Genomic DNA, 17,858 nt, shown 5'->3' with positions numbered 1-17,858 from the left:
AGATAACTACCTAGTACCTTAAAAATTTTATCACCGAAATCCCACAGATGACAGAAACAAGAACTATGCGCGATTTCTTTTGACTACGCTTGGAATAGTAAAATGTATGAAAAGAGCGCGTCCGGCGGGCATCAAAAATTTTCCGACAGAAAAATTCTTTACAATGCCTTGCCGGCCTTACTCACAGGCCTTACTCTGTAGTCTGTACCACAGAGCATGCACAGAGCAAGTGTCTATAGTCTATACCGGTTATACATCCTTCCTATATGCTAATTGCTATAGTCTATACCGCTACCCGGCGATTTTGTCAGGTCTCTGGTGGTCTCAGATCACAGATGTCAATAATTTCACAACTTTACACAATTTATATTATAACAATAAAAAGAAATGATTAGAATTCATCTCAATATCTAGAATAGACACTCATAATATATCGCATTGGTGTTTAATAAATAAATACGCTTCTCATTGCAAATTATAATTTATTACAATGTCTTCGCCTATAACCGCGAAATTTAGCTTATTAAGTAATTCTCGTGATGATAATGCTATAAAAAATGTATGGAATCACAATTTATACGAAGAATTCCATGTAATTAGACAGGTAAGGATTAAACAAGAACCATATTATACATGTGGAATTATGATGTTATGCACTCAAAATTATTCTAATTAGGTTGTTCAGAAATACCACTGGGTCGCTATGGATACCGAGTTCCCAGGCGTCGTCGCACGTCCGATAGGAGAATTTAGATCTACAGCAGATTACCAATATCAACTCTTAAGGTATGGGCTATCACACTTTCATTAACTTATTATTTATTTATTTTATTCTAATTAATATTTTCATTCCAGGTGCAATGTGGATCTGTTGCGAATAATTCAACTGGGTCTCACTTTTATGGATGAAAATGGCAAAACTGCTCCAGGTTGTTCTACTTGGCAGTTTAATTTCAAGTTTAACTTACAGTAAGCTCATAGTTATTTCTGATGTTTATTGAAGTAAATTATGTAAAATGTTAATTCTGTATCAGAAAAATTATAAACTTTCAAAAGATCTGTTGTTGACAGGGAGGATATGTATGCCCAAGACTCTATAGATTTACTGCAGAACTCAGGACTTCAATTCCGAGAGCATGAGGAACATGGTATTGAACCATTAGAATTTGCCGAGCTGTTAATGTCATCAGGTAGGAATTTCAATTTACTTATATAATTTGTAGAAGCTTTTCATTCAGGATAATCAATCATAATGTTAATTGTTACATTATTTGCAGGCATTGTTCTTATGGATAATATCAATTGGCTTAGCTTTCATTCTGGCTATGATTTTGGATACTTACTCAAACTTCTAACTGATCGCAACTTACCCCAGGAGGAAAATGACTTTTTTGACAGTCTTAGATTATATTTTCCCACAGTATATGATGTGAAAGTAAGTATCTTCTATAATAAATGTACAAAATATAGAAAATGCATGTAATATTCTTACCTAAATAAAATTTATATTAATATTTCAGTATCTTATGAAATTGTGCAAGAACTTAAAAGGTGGGTTGCAAGAAGTAGCAGATCAATTGGAGTTGAGAAGAGTCGGGCCTCAACATCAAGCTGGTTCAGATTCACACCTTACAGGGATGGCATTCTTTAAAATAAAAGAGGTACATTTTATATAAATGCAATACATATTTGTGATCATGATATTGAAATGACTTAAATATCTCTATCTCTTTTAATCTATTTGCACAAAATAAAAGTTTTCCATAAACGCAGTAAAGTGTATTTTTCAGATATTCTTTGATGGCAACATTGAGAGTACAAGTGGACATCTCTATGGACTTGGTGCACCTTTTTCAACAAATGCAAACAATTTTCAAGAAAATATGGAAAATGGTAGTTCTTGACTCAATGAGTGTTTGAGTGCAAGTGAACAAGCGTTAAATGAATCGTTGAAAAAACGAGAAATATATAAGAAAAATAGGTCCTGTGATTGTTGTGTACCTGAAGGAAATATAAGTCGTTAGTTTTTATCACAGCCAAGTTAAGAATTAACATAGCTATGATTTAAAAGTGAATTACGGTTATAACTAAGTCATTTGTTTTATAGCATGTACTTCCCTCTGAATGTGAAATAATTTGTTAATGTCATGAAAAGCTTAACTGTTGTATTATTAAACTATATGTACTTTAAAGTATGATGACTTGTAAATATAGAGTATGATTATTTGGGATTGTTTTTTGTTATCCATTTAATTTCTTAAGGTATTAATAAAAACTTTTCAATAATATATAAGACATAACTCGTTTCATTTTTAATATTCTTCGTCTATAATTTACTTTTACATCTAGAAGTACCAAATAGAAAAAAAAAGATAATTTGTTTAATTAATTTTTATTAAGAAGTCACTTATTTAAAGTTATAAATAAGGTGTTACACAATTGGGAATGTCAACACTAAAAAGTAAAGCAATACTCATTGCAACATGAAGAATAGGTATAATACTTCGCTACACACATGACATGGACATAAAAGTTTATAAAATACACTCGCACTATTTTGAAATCAATCGTTTATTCTGATAAATGTTCATTTTCCTATAAAGGGCAGTGACCGGACCTCATTTTTTCTTTTTCTTATTTTTCTGTGCGGTGTCTGGCGTGTTGTCGGCCTTCCTTTTACCGGCGTTGGCGCCCTTGCCGGCACTGTTTCCACCAGGAGTGTTTGGATTCGCATTCCCGCTCTTCTTTTTCTTTTCTGCGCGTTCTTTCTCTTCCAATTCTTGGTTCTCCCTCTCAATTAATGTAATAAGGGTGTTGCATCTGTAAAGTTTTAAATTTTATTAACAAAATGTTCCATGAATTTGTATAAAATACACGATTTACGACTTTGAAATACTTATCTATTTCAAATAGTCGAAACAAAGTCGCTTTCTCTGTCCGCAAAAACTACGCAACGGATTTTGATGCGGTTTTTTTTAAATAGAGTGATTCAAGAGGAAGGTTTTAGTATATAATTTAGTAGGTTTTAGACAAAGCGGGCGAAGCCGCGGACGGTAATTTATTACTAAAAGCTTCAATGAACGAATACTATGCCGTACACTGTGTGCAGACACCAGAATACAGTTTAAGGAGTAGCTAAAAACGAAGGATTTTCCCAGTCAACCCATTTTTAATACACTAAATTTATTATAAAATTGGTCTCATTCTATTACATATCACGCCGTTGCAGGTCGACTTATATTCGGATCTTAGACCAAATTAGCTATCTGTGTATCGAGCAATCGTGTACCTACTGATTTGGCGGGACTTGGATTGCAATAGGAATCAATATAGCTAGTTTATATAGATCTGTAATTAGGTACCTCCGCTGCAGTTCCACAGCGGTGCGCGACTTGAGGAACCAGTCGAAGCGGAACTGCGGCGCCGCGTGCACGGCCGCGCGCAGCTCCTCGTACACGTTCTCCTTGTCGAAGCCCAGCTTGTGCAGCATGCATACTAAGAACCTGTTGACAAACAGTATATTTATTTAAAAAGAAACTTAGTTGAACATTGTTCAAGATTGTAAGAGGCCAAGATGACCGTGGATTTCACTATGGTGGAAAAATATAAAAAACGAAAAAAAAAATATCTATGGTGCTTGCACCATTTATTCTGTAAAGTTACATACAGTGTACAAGTCATAATGATAAAAAACATAATAATATGTCTTTTATTATTAATCAATTACAAAAGAAAGGATCAAGCAATGTTTATTTGCCACCACAAACCAATAAGACAAACAAATTCTATATGGTGAACTAGCTTTCCGCCCGCGGCTTCGCCCGCGTTATCAAAGAAAAATCCGCATAGTTCCTGTTTCCGTGAGATTTCCGGGATAAAACCTATCCTATGTTAACTAAGTTGTACACAACCTATATGTATGGTAAATTTCATTGTAATCGGTTCAGTAGCATTTGCGTGAAAGAGTAACAAACATACATAGATATACATCCATCCTCACAAACTTTCGCATTTTTAGTAGGACAAATAAATATAGGTAATAGGTAGATCCGTAGATACTCCTACTTTTAGGAATTTGATAAAAGAAAAACAAACCTATCTTCCTCTTCAACATAATTCTTGCCCTTATTTGTGCCATATGAGATTCTGAGTTGATGGAACGGTGCCCGGTAGCGCGCCATCTTCGCGTCCAAAGCTTTCTTGATAGAGGCTCTTCTCTGTATTTTCGCTTCTCCGCGTTCTATTTGACCCATGATTCTGTCTATATCTTGCAATTCGTGACACCTTTCCCAAAATACAGCTGAGTATTCCATTACCTATAACAAAGTTTATTTATCTACATTTAACTACTATATAATATGTGAGCCAATATTTCCTGTTACATTTATTGAAATATGTTATATAGGTACTTTGGAATTATATTTCATATAAAAAGATAAAATAAATGATTGAAAATACCTCCTCCGGTGTTTTGCCTTCCACATCCTTAGCAATATTTTCAATATCATCTCTACCATATTTCTCGTTGGCTTTGATGAACTGATTGAAGTCACGTTTTGTCCAATTTGTAAACCCTGTAATAATATCAAAGTTAACATTAATGTATCCATCAACATAAAAACACAGTGTAATGATTCTGTTTTATAATAATTTACGCTATCATATTTTAAGTTACGCGATTAGCGTAAACAAATACGTAATATTACAAACACTTATTCGAATGTATAAGTGTTTGTATACCTTGAGTCAAAAGCTGTTCCTTCTCTTGTATCTCTTCTTCAGTGAGTGCTTCAGCCTCGTCAATCTTACGTTGCTCCTCCCGTTGTATCTTCGCCGCATCCGGACCGAGTTCTGGGTTTCTTGGTACTTTATATCTGCAAGGAGTAAATTTTATTAAATACTAGATTTCCGCCCGCGGCTTCGCGCGCGTTAGCAAAGGAAAACCCGCATAGTTCCCGTTCCCGTGGGATTTCCGGGATAAAAACTATCCTATGTGTTAATCCAAGTTACCCTCTATATGTGTGCTAAAAAAAAAAGTAACAAACATCCATACATCCATACTTACAAACTTTCGCCTTGATAATATACTAGACTAGACTAGATTATAAAGACTGGGTTAAAATTACGGATTCATTTATTTAGAGCACAAACTATAGATATTATTTGATCTCAAAAAATTAGGCAATTGAGTAGATTTCTGATAAAACTACACATTTTATAATTAGTGTTATTAAATTTGTTTCGCCCATATTTTGTAAATGTTATTGTTTTTCCTTTTTATTGTTTAATATAGAATTAAATAAATGTAGGTACTCGGTAAACTTAATTGTTAGAACATAGGTACTTACGAGCTTAACTAATGTCACTTTAATTAGTATTGCTTCCTAGCACAATAAACATTTTTAAACCTTTCAATAGCGTTTTATTGGATATAACATGTTTATAACAAGTATTAACATGACATCTTACCCTAAAGTTTTTCTGTAATGATATATTTCTTGATCAAGTAGTTCAAAAAGGCGCGGTGGGAAGAATTGGAAGTCTTGAACGATTGGTTGTTTCGGTGGTCTTGGCGCCTGTGGGAATTATCCACACATGTAAATCACATATTATAATAATTTGCAGTAATATTACAAAACAGCTCACCCTTATAGATTGTATTTCGTTAGTAAATATATGAAATTATGAAATCTTGAAGTGTGTAAAATCATTACATTTTTTTCTGTTATTCAGCCTAATTTGCCAGAGATGAGATTTCAAATATTTAAAAAAATATTATGAAAATCATTAATGTAACTGTTTATTATTTTACTAAGTAATCTACTATTATGCTGTTTAAAGTAACCTTCTATTTGTAATCTATAAGGGCAAATCTGTTGCTACAAATTTAACAAACTAAACTACTTAGCAAATATGTTTCCACACAATAAAAAATAAACTATCAAGCAAATAAAACTAATAAATTCTTAGAAATTAAAGTAGATAATAATAAATATAGAGAGTACATAGTAATTATGATATATCAGAGTATAAAGAGCTAACTAGTGCAGAAATATAACAAATGATGCGATACTGAAAACATACATAAAATATTGATTTTTCTTCAAAAATATGTTTTAGTTAAACAAGCCTACAATAGCGTAATACTGTAAAAAAACACCATCACCAAGCGTAAATCTCGTAATCTTACTTCATGAGAGTCCATTATTTAGCTCTTTACACTTATTTACCTGTACCTTAGGCGCCTTCGGTTCTGACACTCGCAATGCTTCGCGGAAGTACGCGTCAACCGCGTAGTTTGCCTTACGTTCACGTTTGGGAGGTTCTATCCAGTTGCCAATGGGCACTATCTTCTGTTTCTCCCTGTAGTCCTCACCTAATTGCGATCAATTTTAATTGTATACAGATAACTTTTGACACCAATTGCCCAATGCTAATAGTAATCGTTTCGTAAATTTGTAAAGCATTTTCACGAGAAAACTTCTTATTATTTAGTGCAGGAATGCTTGATTATTTATAACTAAGCCAATATATGTAATTCAAAGAGATGTTCATCCAATTTTACTTGGTTTACTAATTTATCAAACCTTCAAATTGATAAACCGAATCTGTAGTGGCGCCGGGCGTGTCCATAGAGAACGCACGTAGAGACGATTCACCAAGACTTTCCAATTTTTGCTTCAGTTCTTCAGTCTGAAAAAATTGTATGAAAATATTTAAATACATATTGCACATATAACTGCATTTAATAAAAAAAAATATTCTTTGCAATCGTAAAAAAATTAAACTTGCCTTTACTTCACCCTTTGCCAAAATAGTATCAATATCTTCATCAGTAATTTCCGAATCTTTAGATGAGAACACGTGATTTGCGCCATGCCTGATCATGTTCAACATTTCATCTTTGTTCAACTGATTCTTGGTATCTACCAAACGGCCAGATTGTATCACAAGCTTGTCGAGACGCAATTTCACTTCGGCTCTTTCCACAATTTTTTCTTCAACTGTGTTATCTGTTATGAGCCGAAAAACTCTCACCTAAAATATTTAGAATGCAATAACGTGAATATATAAAATTATATTCACGTTATTGCGAAAATTTTAGTGAACATAAACAAATAACATTTTTATACACACAGTGTTTTATGTGGATAAAGACAATACTGGAAAAATGTATGGCCTTGTCATAAGATTTTAACATGTTGAGACTTGAGACTGATAAAAAAATTATAATTTAAAATAATTACTTGTTTCTTCTGTCCAATACGATGGGCTCTGTCCATAGCCTGCAAGTCCATTTGAGGATTCCAATCTGAGTCATAGATGATGACTACATCCGCAGATGTTAAATTAATACCAAGACCACCAGCTCGAGTTGACAACATGAAAACAAATTTTTCACTACCCTCAGCATTATACTCTTCAATTTGTCTATTTCTATCTTCATGCGGAGTTTGGCCATCTAAACGACAGTACTGAAAAATGTAGATATTGTAGTCATTGTAGTCATCATTATTCATTTATTAAATATAGATATTATACAGATTTACACAAGTACATATAACTTAATTTGCGCAGTCAATTACTTTTATTTAATTGTATATGTATTGCAATTTTTATTAGTTCCTTTATTACCTTATATTGTCTCCATAGACAATAATCCTCCAAGATATCCAGCATCCTTGTCATTTGTGAGAAAATCAGAACTCGGGAATCCTGTTGTTGCAATTTTGGCAGCAGTTTATCGAGAATGGCTAATTTCCCACAGTTGTATACTAAATGTTCATCAGTAGTATAGGGTGGGCCTGGTTCAGCTCCGTCAAATAGATATGGGTGATTACAACATTTACGCAGCTGCATAAGAATGTTCTGGAGTCGCATTTTCTCCACTTTTCCAGCGCCATTCACTAGAAAATTTAGAATAATGTTGTCAATGTATGTAAATATTAATGACGCTAAAACTTATTAACAACAACATACACTTCTCTTCTTTTTTATTAGTTTCAGGACATTTACTTACCAACATCAATATCCTTCATCAATACTTTAGTATACCACTCCCTCTGCATTTTACTTAAGCCCACATATACTTTTACCTCCTTCTTGGGCTTTAACTTCTTTTCTACTTCTGATTTCAAACGTCTCAACAAAAATGGCCTTAATACAGCATGGAGACGAGATACCAATTGATTATCACCAAGGGCTGCATTTGTATTGAACCAAGCATCAAAATCCTGAAAATATAATGTGATAATAATTGGGATAATATCTTTGAATGAAATGAAATACAATCAAAGGAAAGAAGATACTTACATCAGAGCTATTAAACACATCTGGTAAAAGGAAGTTAAGTAAAGCCCACAACTCATGCAAATTATTTTGCAAGGGAGTACCAGTAAGCAGTAAACGATTCATACTTTTGAACTCCCTTAGCAGTTCAGACAATTTGGACTTCTCATTCTTAATCCGGTGAGCCTCATCAATGACCATGTATCTCCAATTAAACTTCTTAAAAACTGACTTTTCTCTTATAATCATTTCATATGAAGTTATGCACACATCCCAGTTGCCAGGCATGAGAGTTTCACGTATGAATGTGTTCTGAAATTATGTAATTTATTTTTTATAATATTATAAATCAATGAAAACAAATTACATAACATTGAATATTTTGTAAGACTTATAATTATTGTAATTTATTTTATATTTATTATAATTTATAATACAAAACATGTATAAAATTATTACAACTATCAAATAAAATGAGATGATGTCTCACATTATTAAAAAATATATGTTAAATATTTTTATGGTAACTTAATAAATGTAAGCTAAGGTAGAAAATATATTCATACTCTAGTTTCTTGGTCACCAATAAGGCACACTGCTCTAAGAGATGGACACCATTTTTTGAACTCATTCATCCAATTTGTAAGAGTTGATTTGGGAACAATTACTATGTGAGGTCCAGGAACATTTCTGAAAGAGAAAATAATATATAAACAATAGATAACAGACAGACAGAGACAAAAGCCAAAAATAAAATAAAATACTTACTTAAAGTGTTTCATATAGCCTAGTAAGGAGATAGTTTGTAAAGTTTTTCCAAGACCCATTTCATCAGCCAGGATTCCATTGATTCCATTTTCATACAATGAAATCATCCAATTAAGACCTCTCACTTGATAATCCCTCATTTCACCATTTTTTATATAATGGGGAGATGCCTCAAATCGAAATATTGTTTTTTGCTTGATATTTGTTTCCGCCAGTAATTCTTCATCTTCCTCTTGCTCTGTTTTCCGATGCCGATGACTGTAAATGTGATTTTATGTTTATTTTATGAATATAATAAATAATATAATATTCATTCATAGCATAAAAGTAATTTCATACTCATTTACTGTTCCAGCGTCTGGGTCTTTGTTCTTTCGAGGTCTACCGGCTTTTGGTTTGGGAGGACTATTGGTTGACTTCGAATTGCTCATAAAATGAGAAAATATTTCTGTTTGTTTCAACAAAAAATCAAATCTTTTAGAACGATCGGTTTCAATTTTACTTTCGAAGTCTCCTTCTTTACCTCTTGAAGACGTTGTATCACTAGACGATCCATTCTGCAATGTCAAATCATTCTAACCATTAAGTTTACATATTATTAATAAAAAATATAATAATAAATTTAAGCCGTATAGGTATATACTTACGGAGTTTTCTCCAACATCTGCAGTTTCCATGGGTTCTTCGACTTCGGCCATTCTGGATTCTTAGTATTTATCGTTATAGAAAATCTTTTATAGCCAATAATCAATCATTTCATACAGTAAAAGGATGTTAATATTGTGAGTATTCTTTTTGTTAGAAAACTGGCACGAGTTCTACTACAATAAAAGTGTACAAAAACTGTAGAAGAACAAGCCACTGATCAAGCGTCTTTCCGTAATGACAATTGACGTACCACCGATTTCTGACTGCTGACAATTTGAATTGACATAAACACAAAAAGAAGGCGCGAAAGAGCACAGACTTCATATTATTTTTTATGTAGATAAACAAATTTTAGGACTACGTTGGGACTAACGCAATAATTATTAAAGATCACTTCATTTTTGACATTTTGGAGGAAAAAAAAAAGTGTGCCGAGCACACGTGTCAAAAATAAAACTTCTTTGGCAAGATTCAAAGGTACCAAAATCGTCGCCGTATTCCATGACGCGACTTAGAAATTTTACTCTCAACGCGCTTATAGAAAGTTTAATTTCAAAATTTGCCATACTGTGGAAAATATATCGATGGCTTACAGCCAAAAAGGGATAAGCGCCATTTTTTGGAGAACGGACTTATATATACCGCTGAATTGCCCTTTTTTTTCTGCGTCGTTTGGTCTAGTTCACACATCTCTAGGTTAAACTTTAAGTCGGTTAGGCGGTAGTAAAATCAAAGACTAAGGCCAAATTTCTTCGTCTTAAACGACAGATTTTTTTGTGTGGAATGCATTTTGGTAGTTAATCAAAAATATTTCAATACAAACAACCTTTATACTTTTTGGGCTTCCTGTAAATTTTTACTATTTTAACGTTAAACCATTTTGTCTGAAGGCAAGTATAAAAAAATATGCGTTTAAGATAATTTGCTTCGCTGTAATTTTTTTGTTAAATTTCATTTAGTACTTTACGCTCGTGCCTTCAAAAAACAAAATTGTCGTTTGATATAGAAAGGCCACATTTTTGAGACTTAATTTGGTGTTTAGCAGTTTTTTTCCGGTTAGTCTTTAAACACTTAAATGGCGGATACTACATTTGTCCCTATAAATATTTAATAATAGTTTGTCGCTTATACTTTTTTTCCCTCCCGAAACAGAAGAAATTTTGACGCTTAGGATAAAATAGCATAAATGAAAAATACGTTTATGCTAATTTGTTTTCATCCTATTTGTCGTTTATCTGTCTAAAAACAGTTTGGAATGGTGGTTATCGGTATCGTTTCCCCAAACCTACGAGCCCAAGCGGCTTCGCGATGAGAAGACTGATTTCATTAATCTTAATTAATGTTAAGAAAACTTTGTTTGTTAACGTTGCAGTTCTTTTTTTTAAATTTTTGTAATGTTTTCTATGAGAAATACCTACACAGAACAAAATTAAATATACATAAAAATTACAAAACGTTGAATTCTATTTAAAAAATCTAGTTATATTGGTGCACTTGGCGATAGACTAGCGCGACTTCCTTCGGGAACAAGGGCGTTTTGGTCCCTCGCCAAGGCCATCCAAGGTAACTTTTGTCGTTCATCCTTTCCACCTTTGCACAAGGACGAAGACTCTCTGGCCCATTCCGCTAAAGAGAAAGCCGAACTCTTGGGCGCTCTCTTTGCTAGGAACTCGACTCTTGATGACAGGGGAATGACACCGCCGACCATCCCGCGGTGCAACCATTCAATGGCGGATATACGCTTCACACAACGTGCCGTTCGAAACGCTCTCTTTTCCCTTGACATCCATAAGTCGACTGGGCCGGATGGAGTCTCCCCTATTGTGCTTAGGACATGTGCTCCTGAGTTGGCACCGGTTGTAACGCGTCTTTTTCGGCTCTCTTACGCCAAAGGCATTGTCCCGAATTCGTGGAAGACTGCTCTTGTCCACCCAATCCCTAAAAAAGGCGATCGCTCAAATCCGTCTAACTACAGACCGATCGCCATCACTTCTTTACTCTCCAAAATAATGGAATCCATTATTAACTGCCAGCTCATGAGGTATCTGGAGGAGAACCAGTTGTTAAGCGACCGGCAATACGGTTTCCGTAGTGGTCGCTCGACTGGTGATCTTTTGGTGTACCTCACTCACAGATGGGCGGAGGCGGTTGAGAGTAAAGGGGAGGCATTGGCTGTAAGTTTGGATGTAGCGAAAGCCTTCGATCGGGTCTGGCACAAGGCACTTCTAGCGAAATTACCATCTTTCGGACTTCCTGCAAGGTTATGCGATTGGGTTGCCAGCTTCCTGGAAGAGAGGAGCATTAAGGTCGTTATCGACGGTTCTTGCTCTAAGCCTCTTCATGTGAACGCTGGTGTCCCACAAGGCTGCGTGCTATCTCCTACACTGTTCCTTCTGCATATCAATGATTTGTTACAAACCAGTAACATTCATTGCTATGCAGACGACAGTACGGGGGATGCTCTTTATCCCGGCCGTGCAAACACCTCAAAGGAAAGCCTAAATGAGAGTCGAAACAAACTTGTGTCTGAAGTCGAGTCTTCTCTCCAAGAAGTCTCGGAGTGGGGTGAACTTAATCTTGTCGAGTTCAATCCCCTAAAGACACAGGTTTGCGCGTTTACCGCTAAAAAGACCCCATTTGTCGTAGAACCTCGGTTTAAGAGTACTCCCCTTAGTATATCGATGAAAATCGGAATCCTCGGAGTTGAAATCTCGAGTGACGTTCAATTCCGCAGTCATTTGGAAGCGAAAGCTAAATTAGCCTCGAAAAAACTTGGTGTGCTCAGTAGATCGAGACATTACTTCAAGCCGGCTCACCGACTTCAGCTGTACAAGGCTCAGGTGCGACCGCATATGGAGTACTGTTCTCATCTCTGGGCCGGAGCCCCACAGTATCAACTCCTTCCACTTGACCGCATCCAGCGTCGAGCAGCTCGAATTGTCGATGACCGTAGGCTTTCCGATAGGCTCGGTCCACTGTCAGTGCGGAGAGACGTTGCGTCTCTCTGTATACTGTACAGAATCTACTACGGGGAGTGCTCTGAGGAATTGTTCCACCTTATACCAGCCGCACAGTTCCACCACCGGACCACACGCCGTAAAAACCAGTTCCATCCGCACCATCTGGATGGTTGGCGCTCCACCACTGTCCGCTTTACCCGTAACTTCCTTCCGCGTACGGTGAAACTGTGGAACGATCTGCCACCTGCGGTGTTCCCGAACAACTACGACATTGGGGCCTTCAAGAAAAGAGCTTATTTGTACATTAAAGGCTGGCAAAGCACCTGTAACACTCCTTGTGTTACAAGTGTTTATGGGCGGTGGTGACCACTTAACATCAGGTGGCCCACCTGCTCCTTTGCTTGCTCTGACATAAAAAAAAAATTACCTTTGTTATTTTTAAGTTAATTTGAGTCCGGCTATGTAAGAGCCATTCGTCGGAGATGCTTTTTTATTTTGTTTTTGATTTTGTGACGCTTATGTTATGTGCTATTAATACGTCAAATAAAGACTGATTTGATAAATATTGATGTCTTCTAATTATTTACATCCCTAAAGCAAAATTTGGGGCAAAGCAAGTTTCAGTATCTTATGCAAAATATTTCCGTTAAAAAATTTAACTTTATACAGTTTTGCATACTGTTAATTTTTATTCGGTAGCTCCTTACACAGTATTTACCTATATTTTTTCCCTAAAACTTTTGCTTGTGACATTTTTCTTCGATGTATATAACATTTAAATGAGAATTACGTCATTTATGCTCAAGCAAAAAATTCAAGTATTTACACTTATGCCATTTTTCCTGTTTACAAAATAAAAACCATTTGAGGATAAGCGACAGTAAATTGTATTTTGCGCTATATAATGGAAAAATAAAAACGTCATTTAATAAGTACTAAATTCAATGCTATATTGTATACATCTCCAGCTTTTTGGGGTCTATACAATTTTTTTTATGAATTTTTTTTTTATATTTTTCACTTTAAACCACTCTCATGAACAATTTTATAGGTGGCGGTTATCCTTTATTGGCTGTAAAGCATCGATATGAACCTCAACGAGTTCCGCCGCGACTCGAATGGTACTCTGACTTGCTCTGTGGTATTGTACTTTGCGTTGTGGCCTGTGGACACAAGAGTTTAAGCTCAGAAGTTTGAGTACTTAGCCTCGTAACGCCCAGGCTATTTTTACCAAACATTGGCTTGCAGCCCAAGTACCTTTTAAAAGGTTCACATGGTGCGGACCCAGAGGTGATGAAATCTAAAAAAAGTGCCTTATTATTTCCGTATGAGCGTGGGATTTTTTCTGCATGTAAATGTATGTCAGTGGAAGGTTTTGAGACACTAAATAACCCCAAATTCGTTATTCTTTATTTAGGCATATGGGCTTTAATGTATTGCAAAACCCGATTTCGCAAAATTCGTATTTTTGATATTATTGATTAGCGGTAGACAATATAGGGTTTATTTTATATTACAAAAAACAATGAACATAAATATTTGGATTAATACATGTCTTCCAAAATTTTAATGACCAAAAACATATCTCACACTTACAATCTGAGAAAAAAATATCAATTTTTGAACAACATGATCATTATTTTCTGTACTTATTATTTTTAAAGGCTAGTTTATCACGTGTTTTAGGCTTTCTATCAAAAGAAATCCACTTCCAACAGATGACACAAGCAAAAATTAACAAGTTTCTAAATTGGACCCAAAAACACTATGTAATAGCAACCCATATACCTTTTAAAATCAGAATGATAGTAGGTAAATTGATATATTTCTATAGAACTTAATTTTGCAAATAAGAGTTGGTTTTTAATAAAAAAAACTATTATTTTCAGATTCTTCAGAACTGGAAGAGCTTTCTTGGTTTTGGTTTATGTTGTAATCCTCATCTCCAAATAGTTCATACTTTTCTATATCTGACTGATTTAAGCTTCATCTATTTGCTCCAAATTTGCTCATCTCTCATTGGGTTACCTGAAAAGGATAGGTACTAAAAGATTCTGTAACAGACTAAATAATTTACTTTATATTATGAAGGAGAAAACGGTCTAAATCATAAGTTGCAAAGGCAAATCAAATTGATTAGTGGTTTATTCCCTTATACCTTTTAAAATCCAATAATATATTAATACTCTTATACCTTCTAAAAGGTATCCAGATTTTACGAGGTTATTTTACACGTATATTCTTTATTTTCGCGTAAATCTAAATGTAATTATAATATTTACTTATTTGTCAACAAGCAGAGTAAGATAGTCTCAGTTAAAAACCTAAGATTGCATCAATAATCATGGATTGAACTTACCACGTCCTCTAGTCAGTCGAGATGGCCAGACTTTTCGCTGGAAATTACATATATTTTATTTTTCTATTGGCACTATTGCTTAACAATAGACAAAAACATACTTTCCAGTAGCCGGATAAAAAACAGTAATTAGATTTGGCGCGTTATTTAAAATGTTACGGCGTTTTCAAATCAGATACTGTCAGATACCTTTAAAAAGGTACCGTGGGCGTTTATGTCATAAAGTTGGATAACAGCTTGGGCCGGTACCACTATCGAGCTGCATGCCTTTTAATAGGTATCTGGGCTACTACTACTCGGGTCTTCCACGCAAGCCTTCACAGGCTTCGGGGTAACTGTTCGGGGCGATGGCCCCTTTCAGTGGTGGCAACGCCGCCTGCAACTACAGGCGGGGCACTGGGTGGGACCGGATGGTCCAAGGTGTCATGTCCGGGAGGTATCCTGCTACAGTGCGATCCAGTCCGCGGTATCGCGGGCGATCTGCGAGCTGCTGCAGGGGAGAATGTCCGAGTGTGCTTCACCCGCCGCTCAGCGAGGTCGAGCTCTCCGGCAGAGTGCCGGTGAGCGCCCGTCAGCTAGCGGCGAGGAAGCGGTCGTGTCCTAGGAGATTAGGTCACGTGGTAGGCCTCTTATGTCCGGCGGTCGTCGATGGTATGGCGCGATGCCGTGCAAGTGCTGGGATCGCGCTCCGTCGGCGCGCGCGAACATAGAGGAACTCAGGCGGCGAACGAAGTCGTCCAGGCTCTCCATGCGCAGGTCCCTGGAGATGACCTGATTCCGTACGAAGCGTGGTGCTCCGGAGATGGTGCGGAGCGCTAGCGACTGCTGCGCTCGCAGAGACTTGCGGTCCGTCTCGTTGGTCAGTGCGAACCACGCAGGGGCCGCATAGGTAAGACGCGTGCGAACGTACGCCTTGTATATGCACAGCTTCGTACGGAGAGGCAGGTGAGACGCCAGCATGGGGCGGAGTATATTCCGCACGGCGCGCGTCTGGGCGACCACGTTTTTCACATGGGGCCGCATCGAGAGTGTCTTGTCAATGGTCACACCAAGGTACTTGGCCGTCGGTGACCATTCGACGTTCTCGCCCATGAGAGACACCGGGGGTGGCAAAAGGCGCGCCCGCCCGATGGAAATCGCCTGAGTTTTCCCCACGTTGACCTTGAGTCTCCAGTCCTCCAGCCATGAGGGAAGCGCATCTAGTGCTCGCTGCATCTTTACCGATGCGTGCTTGGCGTTCAGCGAGGTGGTAATAAACGCAGCGTCGTCGGCATATAACGCTAAAATGGCTCCGCCAGCGACTGGGATGTCGTCCGTGTATCTGCTATAGCAGACGGGCGACAGGCAGCTTCCCTGGGGCACACCAGCTCGGATGGGGCGCTCTGTGGACAAAGCATCTTCAACCGCCACTTGAAAACGCCTGTCTTGCAGGAAGGTGGCCACAGTCTTAACTACTCGACGCGGAGTAGTAGACGTGGACAGCTTGTAGATGAGTCCGGTGTGCCATACGCGGTCGAACGCTTTCTCCATATCGAGGAATACTGCAACCGATTGTTCTCGCTTGTTGTAGGCGGTAGCGAGGTGGTGCAGTACTCTCGTCACTTGCAAAGTGGTGGAGTGTTCGGCGCGGAAGCCGAACTGTTCGTCGCGTGGCTGAAGGTGGGGCGTAATGTGCAGCAACAGTAGTTTCTCGAAGACTTTCGAGGTCGAGGACAGAAGAGAGATGGGGCGATAGCTCTCAGGCAGCATGATGTTCTTGCCTTGCTTGGGAATCAGGATGACTCGGCCGAGCTTCCACGGGGATGGAAAGTGCCCGGTACGGAGGATTCCATTGAAGAGCCGCGTCAGCGTCGCGATAGCTCGCGGAGGTAGGTGACGTAGCGCTTCGTTGGTGACTCGGTCGGGACCGGGGGCTTTGCGCAGTTTAGTTCGTCGAATCATCCTTTGGACTCGACCAGGGGAGAACACGACTGGATCTTCTGTCGGCGGTATAGGCAATTCTAAGTAGTCCATCACCTGTCGCTTGATGGTCTCTACATGCTGCACATTCGCAGTTGGATTAGGCGTAAACTGCGTCTCCAGGTAGTCTGCGAAAATCTCCGCTCGATCCTCGGCGCGGTAACGTGGGGTTCCGTCACCGGCCATGAGGGGTCTAATCGGAGAGGGCTTCCTGGAGAGCTGGCGGCAGAGGCGGTGCATGCCGGACCAGTCTTCGCCGGCTCGCTCGATGGCGGTGTGCCAAGATTCGACTGCTACCGTTTCCAGTGCGTCTGAAATCTTGGCTGCCAGAGCGTTCAGCCGCGTCTTCATGGTCGGGCATCGCAGGTTTTGCCATAGTCTACGCAGCTTCCTCTTCTTCTCTAACAACGCTTGAATGTAGGCAGGGAGCTGGGGTTTTCTACGAGTAGATGCAGCGTCGAGTCTGGACTCTCGAAGCGCATTGGACATGACTGCGCTGAGGTCCGTTGCGAGTCGATCGACGTCTGCAGGGCTCTCTACTCTAAAGGACGGCGAGTGTTCAGCCATGTATTCGGCAAAGATTCGCCAGTCCTGGCGATGCTTTGGAGAAGGCAACGATGTCGTCAATGGAGTCATTGTCAGCGTCAAGAGGACGGCTTGGTGGTCGGAGATGAGGTGGTCATCCAGGACGTCAAGCGACGGTGCGGCAATGAGGCCGCGAGCTACTGCTATGTCGATGACGTCCGGAGTGTGGGCTGCACAGTACGGGTAGTGCGTTGGGACCTCTGGTCCCAGCACCTCGTAACCGTGGCGGTCTGCATCGTCCAGTAGGCGTCTACCGTCCGGGCTTACGGTGTTGGAGTTCCACGCCGTGT

The 17,858-nt window shown here is 38.2% G+C and overlaps 2 protein-coding genes across 6 annotated transcripts; one reads left to right on the top strand and one right to left on the bottom strand.

The window, feature by feature from the left end:
• Nucleotides 1–318: 318 nt before the first annotated feature.
• Nucleotides 319–2,295, top strand: LOC123692064 (CCR4-NOT transcription complex subunit 7-like). 2 transcript variants are annotated; one of them, XM_045636702.1, is made up of 7 exons: nucleotides 319–604; nucleotides 677–786; nucleotides 856–969; nucleotides 1,072–1,190; nucleotides 1,278–1,435; nucleotides 1,521–1,661; nucleotides 1,791–2,295. In XM_045636702.1, the coding sequence occupies exons 1-7, from the start codon at nucleotides 491–493 to the stop codon at nucleotides 1,902–1,904; spliced, it is 870 nt and encodes a 289-aa protein (XP_045492658.1). In that variant the 5' UTR covers nucleotides 319–490; the 3' UTR covers nucleotides 1,905–2,295. The 2 variants fall into 2 exon arrangements, with proteins under 2 accessions (XP_045492658.1, XP_045492656.1); XM_045636700.1 differs by having other exon boundaries at nucleotides 1,057–1,190.
• Nucleotides 2,296–2,376: 81 nt separating this feature from the next.
• On the bottom strand, nucleotides 2,377–9,939 carry LOC123692049 (chromatin-remodeling complex ATPase chain Iswi). 4 transcript variants are annotated; one of them, XM_045636671.1, is made up of 17 exons: nucleotides 9,705–9,939; nucleotides 9,397–9,632; nucleotides 9,058–9,315; nucleotides 8,856–8,979; nucleotides 8,314–8,601; nucleotides 8,021–8,234; nucleotides 7,636–7,907; nucleotides 7,248–7,475; nucleotides 6,793–7,038; nucleotides 6,588–6,693; nucleotides 6,231–6,376; nucleotides 5,470–5,576; nucleotides 4,741–4,874; nucleotides 4,459–4,574; nucleotides 4,096–4,316; nucleotides 3,363–3,503; nucleotides 2,377–2,820 (listed from the first exon to the last, which is right to left on the bottom strand). In XM_045636671.1, the coding sequence occupies exons 1-17, from the start codon at nucleotides 9,753–9,755 to the stop codon at nucleotides 2,619–2,621; spliced, it is 3,090 nt and encodes a 1,029-aa protein (XP_045492627.1). In that variant the 5' UTR covers nucleotides 9,756–9,939; the 3' UTR covers nucleotides 2,377–2,618. The 4 variants fall into 4 exon arrangements, with proteins under 4 accessions (XP_045492627.1, XP_045492628.1, XP_045492629.1 ...); XM_045636672.1 differs by having other exon boundaries at nucleotides 6,237–6,376; XM_045636673.1 differs by having other exon boundaries at nucleotides 9,397–9,614.
• Nucleotides 9,940–17,858: the final 7,919 nt, after the last annotated feature.

Source organism: Colias croceus, chromosome 5, assembly GCF_905220415.1.
Source record: "Colias croceus chromosome 5, ilColCroc2.1".
Taxonomy (NCBI): Eukaryota; Metazoa; Arthropoda; class Insecta; order Lepidoptera; family Pieridae; genus Colias; species Colias croceus.
The sequence above is the reverse complement of the archived record's forward strand: the minus strand, read 5'-3'. Positions and strand labels throughout refer to the sequence as shown.

What these genes read in the sequence shown, in the direction of transcription:
- LOC123692064 (XM_045636700.1), top strand. Translation starts at nt 491, where the DNA reads ATGTCTTCGCCTATAACCGCGAAATTTAGCTTATTAAGTAATTCTCGT. An exon ending in AATTTCAAGTTTAACTTACA is followed by an intron (nt 970 to 1,056) that starts GTAAGCTCATAG and finishes AACTTTCAAAAG; the next exon opens with ATCTGTTGTTGACAGGGAGG. An exon ending in CGAGCTGTTAATGTCATCAG is followed by an intron (nt 1,191 to 1,277) that starts GTAGGAATTTCA and finishes CATTATTTGCAG; the next exon opens with GCATTGTTCTTATGGATAAT.
- LOC123692049 (XM_045636671.1), bottom strand. Translation starts at nt 9,755, where the DNA reads ATGGCCGAAGTCGAAGAACCCATGGAAACTGCAGATGTTGGAGAAAAC. An exon ending in TTGGTGACCAAGAAACTAGA is followed by an intron (nt 8,602 to 8,855) that starts GTATGAATATAT and finishes ACATAATTTCAG; the next exon opens with AACACATTCATACGTGAAAC. An exon ending in TTCGGTTTATCAATTTGAAG is followed by an intron (nt 6,377 to 6,587) that starts GTTTGATAAATT and finishes GATCGCAATTAG; the next exon opens with GTGAGGACTACAGGGAGAAA.